This window comes from Apteryx rowi, unplaced genomic scaffold (assembly GCF_003343035.1).
Source record: "Apteryx rowi isolate R43461 unplaced genomic scaffold, aptRow1 scaffold_430, whole genome shotgun sequence".
Taxonomy (NCBI): domain Eukaryota; kingdom Metazoa; phylum Chordata; class Aves; order Apterygiformes; family Apterygidae; genus Apteryx; species Apteryx rowi.
The window spans coordinates 239,643-261,682 of record NW_020450684.1 but is presented as its reverse complement, the minus strand read 5'-3'; the positions used below and the strand labels follow the sequence as shown (position 1 = coordinate 261,682).

General features: G+C 46.4%; 1 protein-coding gene across 1 annotated transcript in view; it reads left to right on the top strand.

Annotated features, from left to right (window-relative positions):
* Positions 1-12,596, top strand: part of LSP1 (lymphocyte specific protein 1) — a 52,013-nt gene extending 39,417 nt beyond the window's left edge. Inside the window, exons 9-11 of the mRNA XM_026076440.1 lie at positions 9-89; positions 1,022-1,133; positions 11,192-12,596. Coding sequence (XP_025932225.1) covers positions 9-89; positions 1,022-1,108 — 168 coding nt within the window. The 3' untranslated portion in view covers positions 1,109-1,133; positions 11,192-12,596. The remainder of the gene's footprint in view (positions 1-8; positions 90-1,021; positions 1,134-11,191) is intronic.
* Positions 12,597-22,040: the final 9,444 nt, after the last annotated feature.

The window sequence follows — 22,040 nt, the reverse complement described above, 5'->3', positions numbered from 1 at the left end:
CTTCTCAGGATATTGTGGCTGGAGACATCGTGAGTAAAAGAAGCCTTTGGGAACAGAAGGGCAATCCCAAACCTGAGACCAATATCAAGGTAAGTTAGTATCTGTGCAAGTACTGAAGTACTTCCTCTTTTGTGAAGAAGAAAAGGTCTGTATGGATGGGGATTGCCTGTATCCACCAAATCATTTGCATATCTAGACCATAAGAGAGCTCTTCCCAACAGTTAGCTGCTATAGCTTCAGTCTTAACATGACTTTTGCCACTATTTTTATTATAACTAGTAATACTGAAAGATCTCTTGAATAGTGCATTGTTCCCAAGTAATGAGTTGGGAGCCCTGGTTTTTCAGGCTAAAACTGAACTGCAAGTATGAGGGACTTTGCTCTTGTTATGCCTCTTAATCTTGAGATTACAAAGAAACATTGAAAATTAAGTGGAACTCAATCTAAGACAGTATCGGCGTTTGCAGGTGGATTTGGGGTTTTGTGCCCAGTGATATGTTTGTGGAAATGCATATTAAAATGCAGGAAGCAGCTGCTGCCCTAATTGTCTGCAGATAATATACTCTGATCTCTCACTCAGCCTGGACATTCCTTGATAGTACTGCTGCCAGTACACAGTAGATAAAACTGGTACTTGCTGTGGGTGAAAGCAACCCTGCAAGAATGCTGGCTCGGAGGGCTCCTTGATGAGCTCTCCCCACGACACCCTGCTTTGCACCTTCCCTTCCCTCTTATGCATCCTACACCTGCTGTATTGCCTTACATTTCCAGAAACGGGTGGTCTGTCATTCTGTCTATGCAAGGAGTTTGTGGAAGGGGTAGGAGAGGAGCACTCCATAGGCAGTGGCTGTCTCAAAGCCCTCCAGGATTCTAAGCGACTGTCCTAACTAATTAATAACTGTCCTAGATAATATGAAGCTGGAGATTCTCGTGTGCTCCCCTAGCTTTGGGTGTTTGATCTTGACTGCCTGTGTGAGGAGGAAAAATGCTGACTTTGGCTATTTCTTTCTGTCCTGTTCAGTCCACTCCTGGGAAAAAGTATAAATTTGTTGCAACAGGCCACGGCCAGTACAAGAAAGTGCTGATAGATGATGCAACAGAGCAATAAGGTGCCTGGAGAACCCATTAACCAGGTAGGTTAGTTATGACCTTGTGCTGCATAATCAACTCCTGGTAGTSTTCTGGCAAGATGTTTGGGTTGTTTCTGCCAACTAAACTTGGATGAGTTGCAAGGTACCATATGATAACAGCTGGAGCCTTGTTTCTGGGCAAATATCTGACTTCCTGAGCTGGAAGGAAGTGGGCACACAGAGGCCCACTTTCTGATACTTCTAGGAAGCTGGATACCCTGTTAGTTTAATCTGCMAAACAAGTCCCTTCGCTAATGCTATTTGGATGAAGATCGGTTTCCCTTTGCTTGTTCAAAGGAACAGTCTCTAATGTTTATTCTTGTGATCTCTTATATTGCAAAGAGAAGTACTAGCTGGAGGTCATTCCTGCTGAGCATAGGGGCTGATATAGTCCTGAGATCTGAATGTTTCCAGGATCTAATTCAACGATTTACTGAATTAATTAGGGGAAAACTTTGTAATGATTTTAGTGACCTCTTGGAACTGGTCTGTAGTAGGGTTGTAGCAGGGGGGAAATGAACATCTGCTGTACTGGGTGGACCAACAGAGCAGAAAGGACCTTGTGCTGATGCATAGCTAGTGGGGAGGCAACGCTGGGATGCTGTCTTTGAGCCCTCTTGAAATGGTCTTTGGATCGCATGCACTTATTGTGCTTGTGTTAATGGATATCCTGGTGTTATCTTGAGTGGATGAGAGGGTTGTGGCAGAAAGAAGGAACTGGCATAGAGGGATGTGATAACTGGTTGGATCCAACTGGGCAGCATCTGGCACTGTGAGAGGACAGGATGTTGGGTGGGGAGAGAAACAAGCTTTTTCTCTTTCCTTTTTTTTCTTTTTCTACAATAATAAAAACTTTATTTCATAACCAAGCTTATAAATAGCTCTTTCTGCTACAAAGCACCTTCTTTGTTTTCGAATCCTTCTGGGACTGTTCTTTAATTTTTTTCCAAGGAGCTGGCTTCCAAGTGCAGCATTTTTTCCCCCTCTTTGTGTGCTCCTTTAGGAAAGAAGCTCTCTTGAAGGCTGTTTTGAGATGAGCAGCAGTACAAACCCAAGTCTGTCCATAATTACATTTCTAGATATAATGAAGAAGGAGCCTGCAGGACTGTATCCTCAGCTTGCTTCTCTGGCTGTTGCTTCCAGAAAMCAGTTTTAAAGTCTTCTCTTTGATCAGCCCCCTTCTTCCTTCTGAAATCTGCTTTGATGCACTGAGTGGGATCCTGTTGAGCTTTGATTCTAATAGCAAGCATCTTGGCAGGTTTGGTTTGTCCTACCTGAGCTTCTGCAAGCAGCTCTGAGGAAACAGCCCTTGGCTCTGGCCTCTCTTGAGAGGCTGGTGGCTGCAACAGGGCATCCTCTAGGATCTGCCCGGTATCCCAGATGGCCACTGCACAGCCCTGATGCCCTATGGGCTCGCTCACAAGAAATGATTTGTCTAGCTGCAAATAGCAAAAAGGACTGAAATAGCTTGAGGATTTGGACTTGTTCCTATTCTTGGGTTGTTAGTTGGCTGTTTTATATGCTGAAAGGTCCCCACTCTCCAGACTCTTCCTCCCTACCCTACTACTGCCCTGTTAACTATGTTCATCCTTTTTTCCCCCCCATTGCCAGGTCCCTTTRTGCTTGCCTTCTGCTCCAAAACCCTTCTGGTTCACCCTGCTGTCACTCACTTGGCACCACCCTCATTAGCTTTCTAGTTGCATGAGGACAGCTGCAGTTCTTCCTCCCTCTCCCCCTTTCTGAGCTGCATGCCCTCTGAGCAGGCTGTGGAGCAAGAGGTTTTTCTCTAAGTGGCAGTTTAGGCTCTTACTGATGGCCTGAGGCGGTCTGACATTGAATAACAACCTAAACCTGAGCCCAGTGGTGTTCCCCTTCCCTTGCTCTGCCTGCTCGGCGCAGGCTGCRACATGCTGCAAAAGCTGCTAATAAAAACCCGCAGCAGAGACCTCCTCTTGCCTCCGGGCATCTGTTCGCTTGTCTCCGTTCTCATGCCTGGGTCTATCTTTGCGGTACTCGCTGGACCTGCTTTGCATCTCTGCCTGTCTCTCTCAGCGCAGAAGGCTCAACCACGTGGTCAGATCTGCCTTCCTCTAGTTCCCATGGCGGGCGTTGCTCTCGCCGTGAGCGGACCCCTCGGTCTGTGCGGCTGCCCAGGGGCTCRGCCGGGAACGCAGCCTGGTGGGGTGCCCAGCCGCTGTAAGGCTCACGGAGGCACCAGCAGGCACCCATGGGCCTTTCCTCATCGCTGTGTGTGCAAGTTGCTGGTTTGTTCTGGGTCACCGTTGCTGTGGGACAAAAYGGGTTAAAACACAGTTGCTTTGGAAACCATCCTCTCTGTCCAAGTTCATGCTTGGCTGTAATCAGTATCGGTTGCTTGGCTTGGTGATAGTAGCATGGATTTTGTGAGGGCTGACTCTTGCGTATGTGTCCATCTATCTGTGCTCTAGCGTGGCTGCTCTTAYTGGGCATCCAGTGCATTTTTGTGTTAAGTACATGTTTCTGGTGCTTTTTTTTTTCCTCCCAAGCATGATAAGAGAGGTTACTGCATGCTAGGACGCAAAAGGGTTGCCAGCCAAGTGAGTCTTGTTTGAGGAGTGAACTCTTGACCACTCCTGAAGAAGGTCACAAACAGTGGATGACTTCAAGCTGCAACCAACAGAAGTTAAAAATGGGGACGGCATTTTGAAACCTTTAGGTGGAAAGTTAAAGGAGATTGCCTCCGAGCCAGCCCTATCCTGCAAGAGAGGCCACTGCCAAAATTCCCATAGGGTGGATGCAATTACTTGTGAAGTTGTTTTATGCTGGTATAGCCCTTCCTTGCAGGAAAAGGAGCAAACTCTTCCACAGTGAGGTGCCATTTTATCACTGTGGTAAGGTAGTCTTTATCTGCATTAACGTTAGGCATTTTACATTGTCTAAGCTGCACTCTTCTTGTTGCTGTGTAGGTCTTTCCCTGTTGCCCTGTCTCATAGCATGTYAACTTATCCTGCAAAGGCTGATCTGGCAGTCACCCTGACCGCTGATCTGTTTCCAGCCTGCCGAATACTCCTCCCTGCCAAACACAACTTTTATACTAGTTCAAAGGCCCTGACAAAGTCAAATGATGGCCATTTTCCTCAGAAATCTGAGGAGCATCGGACTCAGTTTTGCTCCCTCTGAACAGGCTACCATGAAGCAAAGGATTAGAAAATTGAGAGGGAAGGGGAAAACCCTTAAACATACTGTCTTGCCTGCAGTATGGCCCTTTTCTGTTGCATCCCTTGGGATTTTATCTCTACCAATGTGGTTAGATCTGATTTTCGGTTGTTCTAAGTGTTTCTATTCCACCATGCAACTATTCTCAGCTTTTACTTGGAGAAGACTGGAGGCTGGAGGAGAAGACGGGAGGAGAAATTCAAGCTTTAGACACTTGGTCTTACTTTACCTTTTAAATTCTTCCCTGGAGTAGGGAAGTRGATACAAAACAGAAGGAAAGGAGACTACCACTAAAGGGAAAACTTCAGTGAAGGTTTGACTGTGAGCGAGTTCTTTTTTTTATAGCACCATTACAAAATTGGAAGACTTCAAAAAGGCAAAAGTGGCCTTTTCCCTGCACCCCTTCTCCCGGTTTGGCTTGGGGAAATTCCAGTCAGCTCCATATCCTCTGCACGGGAAGAGAATGTAAAGAGCTGTGTATCAGATTTCCTATCGAGGCTCTACGTAGCTGATATAGGATTGGTATGTTTAAACATTCCACCATATGACAAATTCCCTTGAGAAACAGAAATAGCTGATCGCCAGTGTTTCTGCTTTCAAAGTCTGGGGCCTATGGAGTGCCAAGGGTGAGTACTGAAAACGGAATGGCCCATTGCAAAATAAGACTGCTAGCAGGAGAACCAAGTATTTTGAAATTGGAATGGCCAGGGCATGCACCAAGAAAACTGTGTCCTGTCCTGAGCCTGGTAGGTCTTCTACGCACTAAAATTTAGCAGAATGATGTAGAATGACTTTAAATGGTGATGCCCAGTTTTCTAGATGGGGGAACTGCTATGTGAGGGCTGGAAGGATTAGATCCTGTGTTGTCCCTTGCCCGTTTCTTATATGAACGGACACATTTCCATCTCTCTCTAAGCAAGCAGGTGCAGGGTGCCCTCTGCTCGCACCTTGAGCAGAGAAGCTAAGGGGACGATGTATWAGCTTTTTAAGAGTTCAGTCTGAGACTCCCCACATGGGGAGGAGATATGGAGCAATGCAGATTCCTTCATGCTGTCTCATCTACAAGTCCTTTTGTTTCTAGGACTTCTACTGTTCTTAAATAAACACAAAATAAACTCACATTCCATCACCTTCCTCTAAACTTTTTATTYTTCTACAGGCAATTTGTCCTCTTTGCTGTGTGCCTCTCCTTTCTCCCCTCTATCCCTGTGTACAATGTTTGTAGTGGGCTCTTTTAAAACAAAATGTATATGTTTGTCTATCTTTCCTGGCTCCTGACCTGTGGATGTGGTATGTTATGCGTTTAAGTTCATATACATACGGAGTAACCCTTAAACCCTCAGTGCAAGGCTGCTGGCTCAGAGGGGCTTTATTTTATTCATTTTTTTCCTTATACTTGGCTCCATCTGGCAAAAAAACCTAGTCATAGGTACTCTCTTGCTTGGTGTCCTGCAGGAACCTCTGGAGATGTGGGCCTGGTGRAGTGGCTTGGCTTCAGTTGACTGACCATCCTGATGCCATTCTRTTAAAGCTCTTGGTGCGCTCTTCGGTCATTTTAGATCCGTACCGGCCCACCTCAAACATGGTGGTGATCTTTGTCATGGGTTTGGCAGCCAGCTCCTTCAGCTTCCGGGCATCGAAGCGTGGTTTATATAGAAGAATGGGTAAGCGGCGAGGGAAAGAGAAGCCTTCTTCCTTCTGCACTTTTTTTCCTTCTGCTTGCTGCTTCTTCCTGACTGTCATCTGGTATAAAATGGCATCCCACATCCTTGTGGCCCTTGATTTAACCAGCTGGCTGTCTTGACTGGTGCTTGCTTGAGAGCTGGCTTTCCCATGGCTTGCTTCCTCCAGCCCCTGCTTGGCTAGTTCAGGCTCCGGGAAGCTGGGTGCCTCTGGCTGCACTATCAAGTGCTTCTTGAGGCGATACCAGCCACTAACATTGGCTCCAGGAGGTTTTGCTTCTTCCACCACTGGCAGTGTTGGCTCAGCTTTGAGGGGTGGGCTGGTGTTTGGTACGCTGGGGGTCAGCTGAGGGGGAATGGCATGTTCTGCCTTCGTTTCTGTGGGGATGGCCCCCGTAGTGTYGACTTGTGCTGGGGTTGCTGCCTCTGCAGGTACTTGCCTCTGAGGAGCACTGGGTATTGATGGTCTTGGGGTCTCACTGTGCTGCTTGGGTGACTCGGACACTCTTTCTGATCCAGATATTTCTGTGTTGCTTCCAAGGGTTGTAGGCTTATTGGAGTGGGCATCAGAGGTGCTGAGTTTGGGGTAAGGGGCTTTGACAGACTCTTCGTGTGGTGCAGGCCTGGGAGCTTGACTAGGAGGTCCTGCCTTTGTAGGAGAAAGTGGGTGAGGCTCCAGGGTGGGAGGGGAAGCCATGGTCTTGCTGTCACCAAGCAGGGCAGGTATCTGTCCTGGAGAGGATTCAGCACGGCTCACTTCAGGTGCTGGAGAAGAAGGCCTTTTGTCCTCATTGCTGCAGGTTGCTTGGGTCTGGTTTGATGTGGATGTCTTAGCCTTGGGTGCCTTGACACTATGGAAATAAGTGTGCACCTTGGTGATACAGGTAACCTGTGGTGCCCTTTCTGTACTGGTTGTGGTGGAAGAAGGAAGCTGGGGGAAAATGAATATAGATGAGTCCTGTGGAGAGGGAAGCTGGGTATCTGTGCCTTCAGGTTGCTGTGGAGTCTCAGGAGCACCTGGCTCRTGTGCTGGAGAGGTGGTGAATCTGAGGTGTTCCGCAATGCGCCTTTGCTCGGTGACCGTCAGCGTGAAAGGCTTGCTTTTTCGGAAAGGGGACGAAACGCGGTGGGTGACAGGCTGGATGGGGAAGCGGGATGGGAGGCTGATGGAGGGGGCCRTTGTTGTTTTGGGGGTCTCTGCTGGGGGAGCGCTGCCATTGTGCTCCAGGTCGGGGCTGGCCTCGTTCACAGGGGAGAGACTGGACCGAAAGGACTTGGCTTGCTCCGACGCTAGCACGGCGTTCTTCTTAGCTGCTTTCTTCAGGAGTCTCTGGAGCCGCAGGTTGTCYTTCCCTGGCTTTGGTAGGGTGGGAGGGGGAGAAATGTGGGGGCGAAGGGGAGCAGGTTGAATGGAGGATGATACAGTTATCAGCATTGTCATCTCCTGAAATAAAACACAAAGCTTAGAGTTGATATGGGCTTGGCCCTGTACCTGCCTCTTACAGCRCTAGATGCTCTGATTTTTAAAGATTCTTATATAAAGCCTCCTCTTTCTCTTGCAAAAAGCTGCAAGTATGAAGTTAGTATTGTGCAAGAAGAGCATCAGACTTAGTTTTCTCACCCTCACAAGGTAGCCTCAGCCAATGTTGAGGGTGGTGGGACAGGGCTAGAGATGCACTCGGAGAAGTTTGTATTGCCAAACCTGGAGTCCTTCTGCTCCTGGCATTAGCAAGAAATACAGTTAGATCTCCTTGGGACCCCAGACATTCGTGTCTTGGCAAGTTATAACAGGATTTGGAACAAAATGTCAAGAGAAACAGAGCAGATCTGAAATTTTGAAGCTTTGAAACATTCTCCAGAGGCATAAATCAGGAATGTTCCATGGCTTTCCAAATTCTAGTTATTAATACTCTGATACAATGTTATATACAACAGAACAGCCATAAACTACATGTGTCATTTGAGTCAGTCAGTACCAGCCTTGATTGATTTCAGCTGGCAGAAAAACATCCCTGTGAAACGCAATACTTAAAAGCTGCATTTATTTGGTAAGAAAGTGCTTTGTCACAACACTGACTAACTCTCACTTGTGTTTCCTAGCTGTGTCAAGCACTACAGCAACTGTCTCCTTCTGCACTTATCAGCCCTTAAGATAAAACCTAGTTTCCTGTTTCCCTTGGAGAGCATTGCCACTGTCCTCCCTGTATGACCCGCTCTTCAGTGAAAGAGAAATAGGTTGTGGTCTGAATTGGATTTTATATCTGATTGGGATTGCACCCAGAACTCCTCCTACCAAAGCTGTGCTCCTCCTGAGAGGATGCGTGGGTGCTTTTCCAGCTCTGTGTTGCAAGAGTTGTGTTGAGGTTTGGTGTGTCCCCAGCCTTGTTGAGGAGGAAAGAGGAGAACTCGGATCTCTTTTGTTTTGCTAGCCTCTGTGCAGACCTTTAGCTCCCATATGCCAGAAATCTGACTGCCCTGGCTCACCATCTGTTCAGAATTGCTGAATTTTCTGTGAAATGAGTTATAAATCACTGAACCATTTAATCAGCAGTGCTGGATGCAAATGAGCATCCTGAAACAAGAAATGAGAGGTGGGGTAATGTCAGGAGAGCTCAGTGGGGCTATGCATGCTTTTTGCTTTGTTTTTGATGACTCTTGACCTGCTCTGGTAAGTGGAATTGCAGCCTGTGCCTCAGAGTCCTGACCTGGCTGGTCTGAGCTGGCAGGAGGAAGGTGAGGTGTGTAGCATGATGCCTACTGTGCAGGAAAATTGCCCTGAATAAAACTCTTAAGTGCAGAGCAGATGTTTTGCACTTGAGTGCACCATATTGCCTTTGGGCTTGCAACCCTGCTTTCAGCACCGGGTTGGGAAGCTGATCTGTAATAAGCAGAAGGTACATCTGCCAAAGCTGCTTGTGGAGGGTAGGAGGAGGATGACTGTCCCCCAAAAAGCAAATCAAAGCACTGAAGAGGTGGCATGTAGATGCACAAAGCCCTTGAGGGCCAGCCCTTACTGCTGTGGGYGAGCTGTTCTTGTGAGCTGAGCATGTGGTGGGCAGGGTCTGGGCAGTGCCTAGCAATGATGCACTGGTACCTACTGATCCCTCTATTTCAACTGCAAATATGAGAAACCTCCCACCATTTTGATGAGGGGGGCCTTGGAGGGGATTTGTGTGAGCTGGGGATGACAACTGTTGGGCATGCCTAGTGGCTTATCACCTTTGTGCCTTAGCTGTAAGGCTGAGATTAGGACTTGCTCTGTTCCAAGAGCYACTCTTAGAAACAAGTCTACCCTGGCCCTAAAAGGACTAAGAGACCACRTTTTTTCATCAATACATGATCCCTTCCCCAGCCCTTTGGATATTCTAAGTTCTTCTGGGTTAGAAAGCCCAAATATCTCAGTCRAGAGGTGCAGCCATGCTCTTGTGTAACACTGCTCCAGCTCTGTTTATATAGGTATTAGTAACTGCTTGGGTGATTTAAATGGTTGCAGTGTGAGCTAGTAAATTCACCTGCTGTTAGGATTGATTGTGGAATGACTTCATCTGCTCCTGTTTAATGTGTCCCATGGACTGCCTGTATTACCAGATGAGCTGTGGTCTAGCAGTGCTGATGAGCCGGAATCATAAGGCTGAACTGCTCAGGCTTGTTGTGCTGGGAATACAAAAGAGGCAGGGGAATGAGCTTCCCAACTACCGATCAGCTCTTTGAGCTGAGTGTTTTCCTTACCCTACAAACTGCAGCACCCCTGAAAATGCAGCTTCCTAGGCGGACCAGAGCAGGGTCTTGTCTGGGATTTGCTGCTAACTGTGCCACATGCTTCTGAGGAGGGCAGAGGAGTCTGGCCATGAGAGGCTTAGGATACAATCCAGCTGCGCCAGGAAAACTTTCCCTCTATTCCCAAAGTTAGGGGCTGGTTTATGACTTATGACTTGAGGTTCTGTGGTCTCTTCCAATAGTATGTGCTCTTAAAGTAATCCTTGCTACTRTCTAAGCACCCCATCTGGCTTGAAAACGGCTATGCTGTGGGTCTTGGGGAGACCTTATGGATGCTGAGTTGCACGGCATGTAACTTGGGTGCTGGAGCTTGTGTGTTTGGGGGACAGTCATGGGGGGAGAGACATCCAGACATCACAAAAGGAAACCACTCTTAATTTATTTGTCTTCCCTTGTCATGCTTGGTTTTGTCTGAGTCTCCTTCAGAGGTTTTTGCACACTCAGAATTTTCGCAACAAGCGAGACTTTGCAAGTGACTTTGTTATTTTTCCATAATGAAGCAAAAGCAAGGGAAAAGACAGATATGCCTTACTGCTGGCAGAAAGGCCAGAGCTGAAAACCTGGGGATAGAGGGGTGAAAAACCTGCCTGAAAAACTTGGGTGGGTTTGTGATAAGTTRGAAGGAAATTGAGCTAGAAGCTAAGAGGCTTTTAAAGGGTTAAGTTTCGCTCCTGCTGGTTGTGTGCCTGTGGGTGCAAGGGAAGTCGCCCACCCTTGGATCCCAACTGTTCTGCTGGACTCTGCTTGAATCGCAATCAGCTCCAAACTGAGAATGGCAGGGAGAGTATCAGCATGGAAGAGTCATTTATTACACGATGGAAAAGTAATTTGTGCGCTGGAGCCCCTCTGTGGTACCAGCTGTTCTGCAAAGAGGAGATCAAGAGCTGTGGGAACCTGATACTGCCGCAGATGGTCCCAAACAGAGAGCTGTGGTTGCCAGGGGCTGGAGGAACATGCTCTCTGCTTTAGTGACTTTCTCAGGCGTGGAAGGAAGTCTGCTAATTGCCGCCTCCTTGGGATGAGGAGGCTGAGCTGGAGCGCGTCCTTCTCTCTGCCTGGGCAGTCGTGACCTCTGCTGGAGATGAGCTGGAGGCTGCCCAGGTGGCTGAGCCCTCGCGAGTGCTGAGGGGGCTGAATGCAGGGGTATTTAGAGTGGGGTCTCCGAAGCCACCGTCTCGGCAGTCCTCAGCTCCTGCTCTGTTACGGACACATCGCTCAAGTTGGCTGTCCTGCATTGTAGAGACTTTATGGGCAGTGGAGATGAGGGATTCACATAGCTCTTGTGAAAATGCATGGAAGAAAAACATCTTTAATTGTTAGGGCAAGATGCAGACTCTGTATAGCCCAGGATATCGCTCGTGGCAGATGAAACAGTATGCATAAGTTTGTCTTTTTCTTGTCTTACAGCTGAGCTTGGTCCTGGCTCRATGCAACCCTCAATGCCAATATTTCCTCTGCTCCAAGGAAGATACTCAAAGGATGTTTCTCTTCTCCTCCTGCCTGAAGTCAGTCTGCTTCAGTACAACCTGACTATCCTCTCTGGGTGTGAGTGACACCCCATGCTGCCTTCAGTCAGGTGAAAGAAACTAAATCAGCTGGCAAAAACGATCCCTGTTTTAACCTTCTAAATGACTCTGTGGCTATTTTTTTTATTTTAGTCTGGCTCTGCTATGGAGATGGGAGGCAGTGGTTTTTCCTCCTCTCTTCTTTATCAAGTGCTTTAAGAGAAGAATTTACTAATCTGCCCAGCTGGCAGGTATTTTGCTACAGAATGAAGAATTTCTAATCTTGTGACTTTTGATGGCTGAGTGGTGGGAGAGAGGAAGCTGAATAGAAACCAAGTAAAAGAATCAATGTTTGAAAAGAGGGCAATGAGCAGATCCTGAACACCAGGAGACTGCAAGGACCTTTTGTCACCACTACTAGTGCCAGCTGTAGTTAAAGTCTTCCCCTGTTTACAGCATAGCCTCTTTCCCTCTGCAACATCTGCTCTGACGGATGTCATCTACTGGTGTCTCTGCATGTACATCAAGGCCTAATTACATTTAACCAAGTCCTGTTCTTTTCTTTAGTTTCCAGATCATCATTTTAATCACAGCTGAGTACCCATGCCAAAATATTCCTGCCACTCTTCCATCTCAACAGTGGCTATAGAAGTTTAGTTTCGGATAGCTGCTGCCTTCCTCTCCCTGTTAAACAGGGATGTGGGCCTGAGGCTTCCTCTTCCAGGTGAGGAGTGTTCATTATTGGCATTATCTCCCTTCTCTGGGAAGGGATTTGCTTTTCCTCTAACCTGGGCTCCACTGTGAGGAATTGAAACACTTATTTCTGAATGTCAAAGGCAGATGTGTTGATAACCTGCAAATTATGCTCCTGGAGGAGGACTGGATATCTGGGAAATGACCAGAATTCCCTTGTGCTGGAAGCTGTCTAGGTGAAAAGGCATCTTAGTGTGTTGTTGGGGGAGGTCAGGGCTTGCTGTGAACGGGGGAAACCGAGCCCCTGAAGAGGGGCACCGATTTCCAGGCTTTGGGCCCCAGTTCTGTAAAGCAGCTCCTGGGGCTCTTCCTGAACTCTCCTGTGTCTTTACACTTCATGTCATTAGCATGTTCCCGATTTCCTGYTTAAAATCTGTTTATGTCCTCTTCCCATGAAGGCTGTCAACATAAATTTGCAATTTGTTTCTGTTCCCTAGAGGGAGGGCAGCTTCTCTCTCCTCCTGCATCAGTTTGCTTTTTGCTTAAATTTACTGCGTGTCCTGGATATTTTTTTTGTAAGCATTTAATAAAATTTGAGGAAGATGTTGTACAAATGGCAACTCTGAGGATTTTGTTGATGTAGGAATTCCTGTAGCAAAGCTGGTTTCCCAGACCTTGCAACTCTGAGCTGAAAGTGGCAGAAGAGAAATACCRTCAAACTGAGTGACGAGAGGAGAAGGAGCTTGATGTATGTTGGAAGGGGGCTTTTCTCCATTTAGGAGGATTCCTGGCTACTTGCTGCTTTCCCCACTGGGGAAAATGACAGTAAGATGGGGAAGATCAGGGTTTGGGCAAGATTTAGAGCAGCGTGCAGAAGCCTTCCTACAAAGTGATTGGCTAGAAGAAGCAGSAGGTTTAGCTGGCCAGCTAACAGAGCTGGGTAGAGTCAGGCTTCAACCAAAATCACTGGAGCTGTCAGCTATAAAAATCCTCTATAGCCTGCTTATACATCTGAGATGAGGTCAGTACAGATGTCTCTACAGGAACCCAGTGCTCTAAGGAGCTGACTATTGTATTTGGAACCATCTAAAGAAAAAGCTTTTTGACCTTTTATGAAGGTGACCTTCCAAGTAACAGCACTTCTCTTGTGTAGAGATGGCATCCAGACTGTGCTATCCTTAACATGCGCTTTTCAAGAGTGTTGAAAATAGGAAAGCTGCTGGGACTTTCTGGCTGCTCCCAGGTATCACCTTTGACACTTCCAACCAAGAAAAATCTCTTGCTGTCATCTTTTTGCCTATTGATACCCTCACCCTCTCTACCCCCTGCTTTAGCTTCTTCTGGAATGAGGAATTCAACAAGTCTGTGCTTCTCAGAGAGCACTGAGGATTGTGGCAATACCTGGCTCAGTCTTCCTCAATCCCTTCTCTTCCAAGCTGGGACTTTGAAATGAGGCCAGAGCAGTAGCAACATGATGTATGAAAGTGTCCTGGCTTGAGGTAAAAGCAGTACTATGGAGTCAGGCGTGGTGCTGGTGATCCAACTGGTTGGGGCCTCCCTATTAGTTTCAACTCTGTCCTGCCGTTGGCTGGCAGAAAGGATGCCCAGAAACTTATTCTGTTACTGTTCCTGTGCCCTGCCAGCCTGGATAGTGCAGAAAAGGCCCCGAAGGCTGCTTGTGTGAAATTCCTTCTCTAAGGAGGGTTAATTTGCAGGGCGTATTTTCCCCACTTAAAGGCCATATGGAACTAGATGTGGTTTCAACAGAAACAACTGCTGTAATCCAGGTTCTGGCTGCAGGAAAGCAGTGAGCAGATTGCACGGAAACGCTCCAGAGAAACCAGAGCTCTCTAGCAATGGTGGGAAACCAGAGGCAAAGTGGCTTGAAACAGATGTGTGTAGCTTTTTATGAGGTACCTGGATCTGCCAGAGGAAACTTTTCCACAATTAAATTAACTTTACAGCGTGCTATTTCTCCTCTCAAAGTAATGTGGTGTGCACATGCAGCTAGTGGCAGCGCGGTGGGGAGAGTGGCAGCAGGGTTACTGCAATGGTGAAGAACCCCATAAAAGGGACTGCACAGTCCAAGCCTTTTGGATGGTTATCTTGGCACTGCCCAGAGGGGAGGAAGGCTCCTTTCCCTCCTCGATGGTAAGCGCAGAGCATTGCAGCAGGCTGCATTGTTTGGTGCAGAGCAAAGCGTGCGTTGACATCTGAAGTGCTTCTGCTCATCTCTYGCTAAAATGCAAAGTTCCTGCAGGAAAACTCAATGTGGGGAAACCACTGAGCGCGGTGATGAAATTACCCCGTAGCTTTTGCAAAGCTTTCAGCCTTCCTGTGGGTCTTTGCGTGGTGCTGGGGCCTCTGCTCCTCTACGGGTGGGAAGAGGTGCTCTTGGTGAGTCACCCACTTGTGCGTGTGAAGAGCAGGCTGTGCCTCTCCCTGGTGTTTTCTGGCCTGATTTTTATACAGTAGTCAACTGCTGCCTATCATTCTTGCTGCTTCTTTTTCCTTTTTTTTTTTTTCCTTCCTCTCTCACAATATTAATGTTTCTCCCAGCATTGGTATCAGTATTGCTCTCGTGCTGAGACCTTGGCTCTGTCTCCTCCTGGGCCCRTTGCGTTTTGAGTATAACAAGGGCAAACTGAGGCACTGAGTGTGCCTTGCTTGCGGGGTTGCGGTTACCCCAAAGCCTGGTGGAGGAGTGTTGCTTCTGGGATGAAAAACAGAAATGGCTTTTTGAGCGAGATATTGCTTCCCTCTGATTTCTTTCTTCCCTRTCCAGTTTATATAGATCATACACTGAGAGGGAACGTCCTTTTGTACGTCGTCCACTCCTAAATGAAGATATAGGCGCTATAATAGTAATGAAATTGTAGCTACTTATATTTCTGTAGCAGGCCTCAGGCCTGCTTTATTTATTATTATTATTCTTTCCCCAAAAGCTTTAATGGATGATTCTACATGAATGTATGAAAGACGGAATTGAAAAATGCAGCCCATGAGCATTTGAATGCCTGTTTCCTGCAGGCCACAAACAGCATTACTTAAAATTGGAGAAAGCTTAGCTGAGATCAAAAAAATCTGTTTTTAATGTTTTTTCTTCATAGCACTTGTTCTGCCTCAAGACTGGGGGCTAGACTTCATCTGGTTCTGTTTCCAGGTATAAAATAATTAAAGGTCTTTTTTTGTGACTCCCCTTATGCATATGCCCTTGCTAACTAACAGATCTCTATTCWGTATTTGCTTGCAACTCTGCACTGGGCCCGCAGTTAAGCGGTGAACACAAGGGTCTAAAGTTTCCAAATGGCTGTTTCTCGAAATGCGCCTGCAGTTCTTGCTCTCCGAAGGAAAGGTCAGGCTCTGAAACACCTGGGCCTGAATGTCAGCTCTGCCTCTCCCACCGCCGCCGCCACCACCTCTGCAGAGAAGGAAAATAAACAAGCTCCAAGAAGGGGATGTCTATAAATAATGAGGTGGCAGCTGATACATCGCTGAACAGGTCTCCCAGTTGGTATATTGATGTCTCTTGCCAGTTAAACAYGCTTTTTCTAACACTATGCGAGTGGGGTTTTTTTGTTGTTTTTCTTTTTTTTAAAACAGATAAAGAATGGATCTGACRGTGACAAAACACGTAATAAGAGCTAGCGCTTGCTTAAGGAATGATGGACCCTCCATGAGGATCCTGACAGTGATACAAGACAGACCATAAGCTATTTCTGTGTGATTTTTTTTTTTTTTTTTGTTTGGTCCCATGAAGGGTTTGCATGTAATGGAACAGTTTGATTTGGATTATAAATTTCAGAAAGGCACTTAATCTCTTCATAATAATTCTAAGCAATAGTGGTTCAGCAATCCTAAAGACATGCACTCTTTTTCTCCTTTAAATAAACAGAAAAAGATGTGTTTGCATGTATATTTATATATGCATGTATAAAATATATATGCAATGAAGTCCCTTGTTGCTTCATGCTAGGTATGTGGCCAGGATGTTTGAACAGTTACAAATAATACCAGGGGGCACAGCAATTTTCATTTCAAATCCCACAAATCCATCAGATATTTTAGAAAGCTTGTAAAAGCTGGGCTCTATTATGACTGTCACTTGCATAACTGTACACTGGAGTTTCATCCAGGAGACAAACTACAGCAGTGCTGTTAATCATTGATAACTCCAGTGTCTGCAGCCTGTCAAGTTTTGTAGCCTAAGATGGCTTTAACGGAGAACAAAGAGAGCCTGTTTTTTTTCCTAACTGAATGGGAGACGCCCGGTTGGGTGCGGAGCCTTTCCCCCAAGGCTGCTAAAAGGCTGCGGGTGGCCGGCTGTGAGCGCATCACCTGGGTGCTCTGCATCTGGTCCCTCGCCTTGCTCACCCACCTGGGGGGGGCCAAAACGGCGACTCTGGGCACTGGCTCTGGCTCCCGTTCTTGGTCTGGAGGCCCAGACCAAGGATATGTCTAGAACTGTCCTGTCTCTCTTTTTTTATCCTTAGAAAGACATCTGGCCTAGGTCTAGGGAGTCCAAGCACTGGAGGGTCTACTGAATCCTGCAGGTAACAGCCTCTGTCACTCYAGCTCGTGCATCCTGTTGAGCTTTGCTGACTTCTGCTTCCAAACTCTGGCTTTTTCTGAGAACTTCRCAGGTGAGGCTGAAAAGCCCTCTCTGACTATAGTCAACAAGCTAACCGGTCTCAGCTTGGTGTTTAAAAGGGAAGTTTCCTAGACCAGGAGTTGTTCTCAGGGCTATTCTGAGTCCTCTCTAGCTTTTGGCATCTTTCAGTGCAGTGTCCTCGTGCAGTTCTGAAGTTTTTATTATAGGGGAATTACCACGAATCTGCTGTCCATCAGGAGCAATGGAAATACTGCCATGCACTGTGGAAGGAAGCAGATTAGCTGACCTCTTGATGTCTCTTCTGGCCTCATAATTTTATAATTGAGCCATAGATAAACTGTGGTGCCCCACAAGGGGGTAGGCCAAATCTTTACTGTGTGCATGTAATTAAGGTGCTCTGAAATGAACCTGGAGGTCCTCACCTCTCCCGGATGGATGCAGAGCAGTTCAACTCCTAACTAATTGCCTAYATTACACCTTAGGTAGCTGTCTAAAGCAAATGGAGCAAACAAATCTCCTGAAGCAAATAGCTGAATGATGGAGCATCAGTCTATTGCAAAAATCAGGAATCAATATTAACTAAAGAAAGATCAAATTTAGTACTTACTGATGTGTAACTTGTTTCCATCTGCAATCATTTGCATGTTGGGTGCATCGAGTTAATTGGTTCAGTTTACAGAATCAACAGGTCATCGTTCCTTCAAGACCATTTCAGGTGTTGTTTTCCTATGATTTTAGAGCCCTGCAGGTAAGTTCAAAACATCATATGGAAAAAAACCTATTTACAGTAGCCAGTGAGTACAAGAGGTTTCTCAAAAAGAAATAAGTAAAGCAGCTTCGTTTTGAAAGCMTGAAAAGTTCCATTGCCTAAAATTAGTGTGAAGATGGGCTATCAAGTGACACCATTGCATGTTTCCAGATTTGACATCGCAAGATTTGGCATCTAAACTCCTGGCGAGGTGAAGGGCAGATGATGGTGACGTGTTGCCAGGAGAGAGATTCTAGCAGAGTTGCTCCAAGCAATGAAGCCAGTTGGAGGCTTTTCAAGTTTGCTGGTCAGAATTACTGTTTTGCAAAATTCAGGATTGCAAAATGCAAATGTGAATCTGTGCTGTGACCACTCCCATCTCTGGAGCGGAAGAGCTTCAATTCTGACTCTAACTCTGCTTGTTCCTGGCACGGGGCGTGCTGTGCTCAAGGTGCATGGCCTGATCCAACCAGCGTCCTGGAGTGTGGAAAAYGTTGCACTGTGAGCAGAGGAGGGGGAATTTGGAATTTATAGTTTATTGATTTGGGCAGGTGGTGGTGAACTTGGGTTGGGTGCTTGTGTACAGTTTGATTTCTGTTTCACTCGACAGTTTGGGCTGAGAGTGCTGGAATTAGCTGGTAAGCACGGCAGTCATGCCAAGGAAAGGCGGGAGCCACGGTGAAGCAGAGCAAAAACCCATAGGCAGGACGGCAGGGCAAGTGGCCTGTATGGTCCTCTGGCTATTTACGTTACAGTGATCTGGGGAGTTTCGCTGTCGCTCTTATCAGCTAAATTCACCAGAAGGGCAGCAATGTCACCAACAAATGTATTCTTTCTGCTGAATACAGCTTGCTCAAGGCTGGCAAAGAGCAGCCTTTTGCCTGTCTGAAGATGTGAGCTGCCCAAAGTTTGTCCGATTTATCACTTGCTGGTCCCTGGGCATTTTATCTTCTCTTTTCCAGCTGTGATTTCCCCCCGCTGCCCAGTTTGGGCTTTGCTTTTTTGCAGCCTTTCAGGAGCTTTTTGATGTGGGTGTCAAAGCAGCTGGTAGGTTAAACATGCTCATGGGTAGATGGGGGGGTATACAAGAGCAATTTCTTTGGAGGTCCCCAAAGCAGCTTTAGATCTGGATTCAGCTTGGTCTGTTCAGCCTGGGTTTGATGTGCTGGTGAACTATGCCAGAAAGCCAACTCCGAAGGCTAATTCCTTCCTTTTATCCAGTACTACCCATCTAAGCTTTGTTGCTCATTCACCCGACACACTGATGTATGTCAAATCTGACTTCTAGTCACTCTGCCTTGGATCAAAAGAGTAAAGTATGTTCATCAGAGTTTTGACCTGACTCCTGACACCAATTATCAGAGAAGCAATGAACTCGCTGGTATTCCTGTGTGGGAGCATTCTTTAAAAGTTGCTTTCAAATCAGATTCTTTTGCAGAAGGTATTAAAAGGTGTTTGTTGGTCAGTGAGAGAGGTGATAATCTCTTCTGACCAGGATGTGTTTCCAAAGGATGACAGATCTATGCCCTTTCACTATTCCTGTCTCCAGCAGCCTGGGGTGACCAAACATCCTGATTTAGCTGGAACTGCCTCAGAGTCGGGGATCTTTGCTCTGAYATCCTGAACACTTTTTTCATGGCCTGGTGGGTGTGGGATTGTCTTTACTTTCCCACCAAAATGGAGATGCTGGAGATTATCCAACCCCAGGCCTCCACGTTGTCACCCCCTTGAAAAGGGCATATCTCGTAATGTGACCAAATGCTGGGAGCCTGTCCTTTTCTTCTGATCTGTTTTGGATTCTGTCAAGAGTTTAGAAAAGCAAATTCTTCTAAGTTTTACTTGATTTGGTCATGCTAAGCTAGTCCTTTTATGTATTCTGCAGCTCACATAACACAGACTGGGAGAGAGAAAATACAGCTGGGAGTGACACTGGCTGTCACAGGAGATGTTTCTCAGTTGTACATCCATATGGCTCTGTGTAGCCTAGTCTGTAGCACTAATATTATTTGATCTCCTCTTTATTTCTGCTGGTTTATGAATATGTTGCTCTCTCCTTTTGCTCAGATGTTGCATCACCTATGGTTTTCCCCTTCCATTGGAGACGCTCTAAAAGTGAACAAAGATCTTGGCTCCTCTCAGCTGAGCTGCTCCTCCCACCCTGCAAACTCAGGATGGGTTGTGCTGCAGGCAAGATGGGGAGCTAACTGTTTGGAGGTGCCATCACTGAATTCTTCTGGTGCCACCTGTGCAAGAGCTATTCCCCTTTTCCAGCTGCCTGGAGTCCCAAAGAGTGGTGGAGAGTTACTGGGACACAGCAGTGTCCAGCCATGATCTCTCAAAGCAGGGGGAGAGGAAGGAGATGGGTAGCAAAGCTGTGCTGGTGGATGGTTTCACTGGGAGACAACCAGCCAAGCTCAAGTAGCTTTCCAACTCCTTTCTGTTGCAAAGACTCTGGGAAACGGGAGAGAGCCTGGCCCTGAGTTATCACACTAGCTCAAAGTGCAATAGCAGCTGTCCTATGTAACACATAGCACTGTGAAAGGCATAGCCGAGCTGGACTTTCCTCCTGTCTGAGATGAGCTCTCTGTTCAGTTTCTCCTTCTCTGCCTCCCTGATGAATGGTGAAATCAGGCCTATGGGACGTATTGCTCCTCACAGCAGCAGTCACCTGTGGAAGGATCCAGGGTAGGTTCTCAATCCTTCATATGAATCCCTTAATGCAATTGAATTTCTCTGTGCTTTTTGGCTTTAACATCTCAAAACTGCCACTGTTTTTTTTAGGAACGTTTTTTAGTGATATCGTGTGTCTMTAACACTGAAAACTTTGCTGGAAAGGAGACCATGAGACAACAATGCCCAGAGCCAACTCTATTGGACATTTAGAGAAGACCATTACAAATTAGAAAATTTCGACAGAATTGTAAAATGCCCTAGGACACATTCCACCCGAATGTCAGTCACTGTCACCGCTGAAACTAAACCAGCCTAATCAGTATATTCCTACTATGCATTGCATGAATGATGCATAAGGTTGCTTTATGTTTGCTTCTGGTGCAGAATAAGGTGTTCGGACCTGTGCCTATTTCTTATACTGACATTGAGAGTCTCTGCCCTTACGTGCTGCGAGGGCGATCAGATGGGGGTGAGTTCTCTTGGTGACTGAGTTTCATGGAGGAGAAGAGACACTAGAGTCCTCCATGGAAGAGTTAATCCAATCTCTCCTTCCAGATGCAGGAGGGAAAACAGGAATATGAGGAGGAGGGATGGAGGCTTGCATAGGTAATTTGGTCATTAATAACAGACAGTTTGCTTGTTGCCAGGCTCTCCCTTTTATTCTCCTTTTTATACTCATGAATCTGCAAGATGTTGGGCAGCTGCGATCAGGGGAAGGTATCGGGCATCCTGAGGTTCCCCAACCATCCTCCAGGATTCGGGTGGGTGAACCTGCACCTGGGCAAATATTTATTCATCTTGTCTTGTGAAGTACTTTGTTTCTGCATGAATACTTGCAGTTCTGAAATCCTGAACACGCAATCCTAAACTCTCTGCCATGCTGCTGCCACCCTAATCCTCATGCTTTCCTGAATGTTACAATCTAATAGATCAAGAAAGTAAAGGTATCTGCTAGCAGTTAGAAGCTGCTTTTTGGATCTCCACCTTCAGCTTTGCCACTTTCTTCCTTTTTGCTCTGCACAACCCCTCCTGCAGAAATGGACCCGAACAACTTGAGCCCAAATGCCAAACGAGAGAGTAGCAGAGGAGCAAGGGGAAACGTGTTCTTCGCTTAGCCTGTTTGCGAGTTGCGTTTCGGGCTCCTCTGAATCCCGTCGTCACTAATAAAATGGCAACAGCCTGCCAGCACTTAGAACAGAGCAGCAGATTTTAAAGTTTAAGGCTACTCTGATCTCTGTTAGACTGGCTGCATAAAACAGGTCATTGGATTTTATCCAGGAACACAGAATAATTAATTATGCATATTCTGTCCTTTCTGCCTCCGCAGGTACTTATTTTGTCACTGTCTGATCTGCCTTTTTATTGGCAACTGCTTCAATTAAATTGGAAAGAGTAGTTTCAGTGAACATAGGGCATCCACTTTAGCCTTGAACTGCTGATCAAAGCCCACTGCAGAAACCCTTTCCCTGGGGTGGGATAAAGAGAAGAAAGGGAGAGAGCTGGCTAAGAATTTGGTTTTCCTTCCCATATTGTTTTTGCAATTCCTGCTTTCTCCTGTCTTAAATCATGATAAGTTTAAAATTGAAAGTGTCACATACCAGTAAAACATCCCACCCCTTCCCCAATTAGCTTGATCAACACATTTTTGTGGATAATTCCAAGGCGTTTTGTTTCAGTGCTGTTGTTTGTATAAGTGGATGAACATGCCAAAACCAGAATAGCTGTATCGCRTAAGAAAACAAAACCTTTTGTTTTGAAAGCATTCAAACAGGACTCAAGAGGGGGGAAAAAGAAAAAACGTTCAGATGGTAAACCGTGGATCAACTCATGTAAAGCACACTTTCCTTGCAAACAATTTCATTTCTGATAACATAACCATTTTCAGAGAGAAGATTGTTTCATTGAAAATTCCTCTGTAGCTCCAGCAAAAAGGTATGTGTGCAGAATCGCAGGATCATTTTGGGTGAGGAGAGACCTCAGGAGGTCATCTGGTCCAACCCCCTGGCCGGATCACTTTGATAACGG